Here is a 7,648-nt window from a genome sequence, read left to right on the forward strand (position 1 = left end):
AAGGTTTATTTACAATTTGCATACAGAGGTCATTTACAATTGGATAATACCATTTTCAACTTTAAAGGGTATAAAATAAAATAAAAATACAGAAAAACCGCTACCTCGAACTTAATTCGCTCCGTGATCGGGTTTGTAGGTAGAAATTATGTAGAAGCAATATTTCCCGTAAGAATGAATGCAAAATGTAGAATTAATTATAAGTGCTTTACCTTGAAAGACGTGATGTCCTGTTATAGGAGTAGGTGCTTGAGAGGCGGTGGGAGGGGGTGTGGAACACACAAGCCTTTATAATGTATATTCTGAAATATATTTCTTGATATTTGAATTGTATTTTACTGTAATAATTTTGATATATTTGCAGAAATTATCTCTTTTGTAGTTAACGGTTAACACCATAGGAATTAGTTTTTGTGATAATTACCTTTTACTCACAAAACATAAAAATGAAATTTTTTTAGTTTAACTAATGACATGATCAAATTAAAACACAAATACAAACCTAGATAAGGAATCAATAAAAAATAAATTACAATATTGTCAATATTATAAACACACCAACAACACACAATTTCAATCAGGATCCGCTTTCCATCATTTAAAAATATCATTCACATAATTCAGATGAAACAAATATTTGGCTCATCTGTTGCAGCACATGCAATGAACAAAATCAAGTTGTATCGTTGTGGATCGTTATGTGTTAATGCTGGCTGGGGTGGGAGCAGCAGATCGATTGTCTCGGGCGTGCCCGTAGGTGGCATCCTCCTCGGCCTCCAGGCGCTTGTAGCGTGTATGGAAGACGATGATGAAAACGCAGGTGAAGAGGGTGGTCAGTGCTGCTAGCACGAACATGGACACTGAGGGATGAAACAATAAAAAAAAAAACATTTTTATAGTTATTTTTTAACTTACATAGTTGACTATGTTGTCCTAAAAAGGGTAATATTCCTTTGAAAAAAATATAATTAAGTCTGTAAAAAAAGAAATAAATGTATACAATAAATATCTTTTTAAATGAATACTTTCAGGCGGCTCGTTGGCGCACTGGTTAGCACGTCCGCCTCACGGAGTGTGCGGGTTCGATTCCACCTCTGGCGCTCCCTGTTCATCCATTATCTGTAACGCTTATCCCCACGGGGGTCGCGGGCATGCTGGAGCCTATCCCAGCCGTCATCAGGCAGTAAACGGGGGACACCCTGAACTCGTGCCAATCAATCGCAGGGCACACAGAGACGAACAACCATCTGCACTCACACTCACACCTAGGGGCAATTTGGATTGCTCAATCAGCCTACCAAACATGTTTTGGGGATGTGGGAGGAAACCCACGCAAGCACGGGAAGAACATGCAAACCCCACACGAGAAGGACTGGAGGTGGAATCGAACCCACACCCTCCGAATTGTGAGGCGGACATGCTAACTAGTGCCCCACTGTGCCGCCATGGATCAAATTTTAAAATATAAAATATACAAAATAAATATATAGTCGTAAAAATACAACTTTATTCAGAATTTATCCAGAAAAATATCTAAGACAGACATTTATATAATTTATTTTTTGACTATTTAGTTTTGTATGTTCAGATTTTGAATTTGGTGTATACATTTGTTTATATACATATGTAGGAGCTCCTCCAATATGGCCCCGATACATTACCTTTCCAGCTCTGAGGGGCGAGCCCACATGTCGAGCGAAGTGACTCGGCGACAGGCGTGGCCAAAGACTGGAGGAGGACGATGTAGATGATGGACAGGATTTGCCTACAAAGATGAAGAAAAAGTCAAGCACCCTCATCTTAAACAATCAATGATAGAGCAAGAACCTAAAATGGCTTTCTATTATTTCAACAACCTCTTTAATGGCTAAAAAAAAGTCATGTCGATTTAGTTGCAGGAATATTCCAGTTTTACAAGCCATCAAATTTGCACACACTGGCAAACATTTACATATTTTAAAGGAGCCAAATGATGCCATTTTAAACTGCTCTAAAAAACTGGGCGTGTGTTCTGTCAACGTTTTTTTTTTGTAAGTCACTCACACACAAGCACAATGTCATATGCGGGAATCGAACTCATGGTGCCTGCACACAAGACAGGTGAGTGTACCACTTCACCATCAGCCATTCCCAAGTATTACCTATGTCAATGCTATATGGGTGGCTCTTCACTTTGTGACATACAGTGAGGAGCCGATCAATTTTTGGGTTGGGCGGTGATGCTACTTCGAGATTAGGAATGAGCAGAAATCCTCCTAGAAAAGTGAATGGGGGAAAAGACCACTTTTGGGGGGCGAGAAATTAGCATTTGAAAATGGAGGATTTCCAAAGTTTAGAACAGACACTTTATTAGGACTTGATCTGGTACCCTGATATGAAGACGAGTCCTGCCGAAGTGGCCTCTCCCACCGGGTAGGAACATTCCACTGACAGCTCCATGACCACTGGGAAAATGGAGAACCCAAAGAAGCCAAAGAGCGAGCACACCGTCGCGACGGCGATGCTCTGCTGCTGCATCAGACACACCTGAGGAGGATTCAGTGTTCAGACTGTGTTAAGAGGCCATGTAAAGTTGGAAGATGGGTACCATGAGCTCACCACAGAGAAGGCAATGCCCGCCAAGGAAGAGAGGGCCATGTTGATCTTGATGGCCTCCGTGAACCTTTTGGTTTTGTCCACGTACAGTCCCAGTAAGGCGGCGCCAACGATGCCAAACACAATAAAGAGGGCACCGCACAGGCCCGCAAAGTCCTGCAATCGATGTGATTTAAAAAAACACACATTGGAATTCTAATAAAAAACTCATGAATTGCACATGCTGGAGTGGTTAATTCTAATGACTGAATTGTCTTTATTGTTAACAAAAGGTTTGTTGAATTTCTGAAAACATTCAAAAATGATTCAGACAAATGCCGTTAGGCTAACGTTAAGTTAACTGAAGCTTACTATCTTTGGTGTTAAAAAAAAACCTGTACAATAAGATCATTTGAAATGTTGTTGTATTAGTTAAGAAGAGCGCGTAGGTTCTTTGTTTTAATTTCGTCGTGAGTCCAAGTTACAATTAAGCGGACAGTTTTAGAACATTCTTTGCAAAAAGTCCTCTGTACAGAGGCCACGTCCTAAGTATTATGGATGGACTTGATTTTTACCCTTGTATGACTTTATTAGATTTACTCAATATGACTTTACTCATGATTCGCACCTCTGGGGCACATCAATCATGAGTCAGAAGAAGTCACGAGAACTCTGGCTGAGCAAACAAAGGACACTCACGTTAGTGTAGCCCTGCACGCAGAGGATCTGGTCCAGCAGTGTGGAGAAGCATGTGAACACGCCCACGCCCGAACCGAAGCACAGCAGCAGCACCAGATACGCTCGGTTCTTCAGCAGCTGCGTGACACAAAACACCTCAAATTTAGTTTTATGCAACACTAAATTGTCAGGAACAAATCCACATAGAGCCACTGTTTACCCTACCAGTTTGACGCCTTGCACAAAAGGTTCGGAAGTGGAAAATTCAGCACTGGCCGACGGCAGCGTAGGTGGGGCGTTGCTGCGTATGCCCACTGTCGCCAGGAAACAGGCAAGGCAGGCAGGAATCGCGTAGGCCAACATCTGGAGGCATCAAGGCCAATCTGTGATGTGCATTTGTGTGTGTGTGTGTGTGTGTGTGTATGTATGTTACTCACTAGTGTGGGGATTCGATCTGAATTGTGCGCTACAGCAGGCGATACCAAGTTAGCCACCAAAATGCCCAACGGGTTGGCTGCAGAGACAAATACTGCCGAGTCGAGTGCACTGTCAAAAGAAAAGTGAGCATGAGGCGCAGCGAAAGCTCACCCATGGAGGACATGGTGTTGGCCGTGGCCCGCTGGTGTTCTGGGAACCAGAGCGCCGCCATCTTTGTGGGCGTGAAGATGATGAGCGGCTGTGCCATTGCCGCCAGCGTCTGGCCCAGCATCACTACCGTGTAGTTGATGCTGAATTCATCACCCGGCGGACCACCCATGATGCGGATGACGCCGCCAAGCATGTTCAACCACGAGCCCAGGATGAGCTGAGTACAAGCAAAACACAAATTAGTAATTTCCTTTCATATTTACAATATGTCACAAAATTGGAAAACTGTTGGACAAAAGGGTCTTCTTTTCCCAAAAGGAGTTATGTTGTTCCTTGAAGACGACGTTTCTTTAAAGGAGCGCAATTTTTAAATTATCTTTCAATCGCTGTTAAAATGAGGCTGCCACCAAAGTCAGTCACCGTTCATTTCAAATCAGCCGGGGATCAAATACTTATTGTTGTTTGTAATAAAAAAAGAACAAGGGTGCGATAAAGATTAAATCGTCTTTAAAAAATGATTGTAATTGCCAACACTTTATTGTCATTGTTAAAAAATAGCAACATTTGTTTAAAAAAGAAAAAGTAAGTAAGATCGCCTTTTGTTCAAAACATGCACGTTGGGTTCCTTGACGGCTCAACATTGTCTTTAAATAGCCTCATAATTAAGGAAGTTGACTGAAGACTCAAAATTGTTTTGAGCGTTCACTTCACTAAAGACTTGTGTTCAGGGCACTGAGTAATCACATGTTACAATACTATTGTAAGCACATCAGGAGTAGAACCTTCATTGCCGTCTTTGTCGTTTGTTAAGATTAAAGTACCGTAATTTTCGGACTATAAGTCGCGTTTTTTTTTCATAGTTCGGGTGGGGGGGCGACTTATAATAAGGAGCGACTTATATGTGAATCTTTTCAAAAATTTTGTGAAACCGCGATAAACGAACCGCGATGTAGCAAGGGATTACTGTAATTTGAATTTCAAGTGACGTCAGCAGCGCGGCGCGGCGTTTGTTTACAAAAAGGACAAAGATTGATCACGGGATGACGAAGGGCCCCACGTACTACCGGCATCATTAGCGGCTTTGTTTCTAAGTGACACGGAGGACGAAGAGTTTGAAGGATTTAAGGATTTGGAGTGACACAGAAGGTTTGAAAAACTATTATGGCTTTTACGCACGCCTGGCCGGTCCTACTCTACGGAGCTCTCTTTCACCTCCGTGGATAGAAGTCGGGGGCCGGCGCTCGGCCGGGTGGCTGTCTGGGGACGGTGGATGGGGTTCGGACATGGCTTTTACGCACGCCCGGTCCTATTCTATGGATCTCTCTTCCACCTCCGTGGCTGGAAGTCCATGCCGCCACACCCCTGGAAGTTTGTTTTGTTAAATAAAGAGCCATTTACCAAACCCACGTCTTTCCTTGTACTTTGTTAACGCTACAATACAGTTATGTACTAGATCTGTGGAATAATGACAAGCTGACGTCAGGGCGCACATGCGGCATTGTTGACAAAGGACGAGGAATTTGATCAATGATTTAGAGTGCACAGATGGTTTGATAATATTATTGCTTATATAATAGTTATTTGATATCTAATTTATATATCGTTATATGGGCCTGTGGAATATTTTGAAGTGCAAGCACCGTCAGCGGCGCGCACCCATTGTTGACAAAGGACGATCGATGGATTTAATGAATTGGAGTGACACAGATGGTTTTATAAACGTGTTATTTATGTAATAGTTTTTTTTTTAATAACTCTGAATGTTACGTCAGGCCTGTTCTCAGCTCTTCGTTTGTGTTTATGTCACGTTAGCATACCTATCGTTTAGCCTGTTGTTGCTCGTTCATGTCTGTTCTTGGTGTAGGATTTTGTCGAATAAATTTCCCCCCAAAATGCGACTTATACTCCGGAGCGACTTATATATGTTTTTTTTCACGTTATTGTGCATTTTATGGCTAATGCGACCTATATTCCGGAGCGACTTTTAGTCTGAAAATTACGGTAAGCGGCACTGCATCCAACAAATATAACGCCAGCTTTGTTACCGTGGCGCGCAACCCGACCGTGTCCAGCATCCAGGTGGTGGCAATGCTGAGCGGAATAGACACCACCATGTAGACCACTGACAACCAGTTGATGTCTGACAAGGTAACCTGTAGGTACTGGGCAGACTGGTCCGCCACTGGTGCAAAGGTCAGCCATAGCTGGGAAATAAAATACAAAAGATGACCAATGAAGAGTATAAAGAGTTTACTTAGCATGGCATTGCTAGCTACTGGAACGTCTACTATAAAAATTGTGCCATGAATGTCATACATTTGTTTTATCCATCCATCCATCCATCCATCCATCCATCCATGTAAATTAAGCTAAGTTATATGTGATGTAAAAACATCGCAGACTAAGATAAAACATTTCCAACATTTTAAAACAAGTTTTTAATTGCGTTTCCGTAAAATTCTCAACGGCTCTCTGACCGCTCCAAACAGAACATGCAGCAACCAGTTTTGTTGGCTGGCTCATGAGACCGGTCACATGACCATGAATGAGGAAGTTAAAATACACTGTATATAAATACATACATATGTATATAAAAATGATAAATGGATAATTGCTTGTAATTGACCCAATCGGAATGAGTATATTTTTTAACTGTTATTACGAGTTTACAGTGCTGTACAACTACGCCGTCGACATTATGCTCTAACTTTATTTCCATTCAAACTTTCCGATAAGGTGGCGCCGATCGTGGAAAAGTAATTGACATCATTTGCCGATAGTGCCCAATTTTACAAAGCCGAGTGTGTTGGACAGTATTATCTAATCTAAGTTGTGGTTGTTTTAGCTCACCGTGGCATTGGAGCAGTTGAGCAAGCACAGCACCAGGAGTACGAACCATCTCCTCTTGTAAACTTTGAAATGGAGCAGCTTCTTCAACTCGTCATTCGGAGGAGAAGCCGGCGACGGCGAGAAGGCAATTAGTTTGTCGTTCTCGCCGTTTTCCATCGTTGACGCCCGACAAGCTAACATACACGGCGCATTGTTGTCCAACTTTTCTTTTTCTTCCCAGTGTTTTAAAAAAGACACGTCACAAGTTTAGGACAAAGTCCGCAATTAGCAGACTGTTTTGTCAACACAACGAGCAACCTCGAATCCCCCAAAGAAGACAAGAAAAATAAGATAAGCGACATCAAATATACATCACTTGTCAATGGGATTGACCGTAACAGAGATCTTCTATTGACAAAAGATGTTGCGCTTCTCGGTTAGCCTAGGACCTTCTTTTAAGCAAATATTCACTCATTTTTAACTTGATGCCTGCAAAACTTTCCGATGAAGTTGGGACAGGGCATGTAAATCTCAGTTTTTTTTTCACCTTTTCCGTTTAACTACATTCAGTAAGCCTTTGGGAACTGAGGACACGAAAAGCTCTATTTTTGCAGACGTGTTTAGAAATTTGGCGGACTGCACTGCGCCATGCTGGGCGTTCTGGTAGAGAAAGGGTGTTTTGTTCAATGACAAGGCTGCAAGTAAGCTAGACCTTAGACCAGGTGAAATCAGGTCTAGTATGTGGCTGCGACAAAAACAAGAAGCGCCGAGATCTAGGATAGTGGTTCTCAAACAGGAGTACATGAAGGCACTCCACGGGGTATGTGAAAGTTTAAAATGTATTCAAAAAGTAGCATCTATGCAAAAGATGATTAGTAATTTATGTAAATATTTCAGGAAAATACAATTTTAGTAAATTAATATTGTATTAATTAGACTATTCAATTTCATTGTGCTAAAAACCCAGTTTCCCCATTCC

At 41.9% G+C, this 7,648-nt stretch overlaps 1 protein-coding gene across 1 annotated transcript; it reads right to left on the reverse strand.

Moving 5' to 3' along the window:
• Positions 1 to 374: 374 nt before the first annotated feature.
• slc49a3 (solute carrier family 49 member 3) lies at positions 375 to 7,102 on the reverse strand. The gene is made up of 11 exons (XM_037260098.1): positions 6,691 to 7,102; positions 5,886 to 6,044; positions 3,841 to 4,057; positions 3,690 to 3,766; positions 3,478 to 3,615; positions 3,274 to 3,390; positions 2,599 to 2,751; positions 2,369 to 2,526; positions 1,662 to 1,765; positions 676 to 860; positions 375 to 624 (listed from the first exon to the last, which is right to left on the reverse strand). Exons 1-10 carry the CDS (start codon positions 6,868 to 6,870, stop codon positions 697 to 699), a joined length of 1,467 nt encoding a protein of 488 aa, XP_037115993.1. The 5' UTR covers positions 6,871 to 7,102; the 3' UTR covers positions 375 to 624; positions 676 to 696.
• Positions 7,103 to 7,648: the final 546 nt, after the last annotated feature.

This window comes from Syngnathus acus, chromosome 10 (genome assembly GCF_901709675.1).
Source record: "Syngnathus acus chromosome 10, fSynAcu1.2, whole genome shotgun sequence".
Classification (NCBI taxonomy): Eukaryota; Metazoa; Chordata; class Actinopteri; order Syngnathiformes; family Syngnathidae; genus Syngnathus; species Syngnathus acus.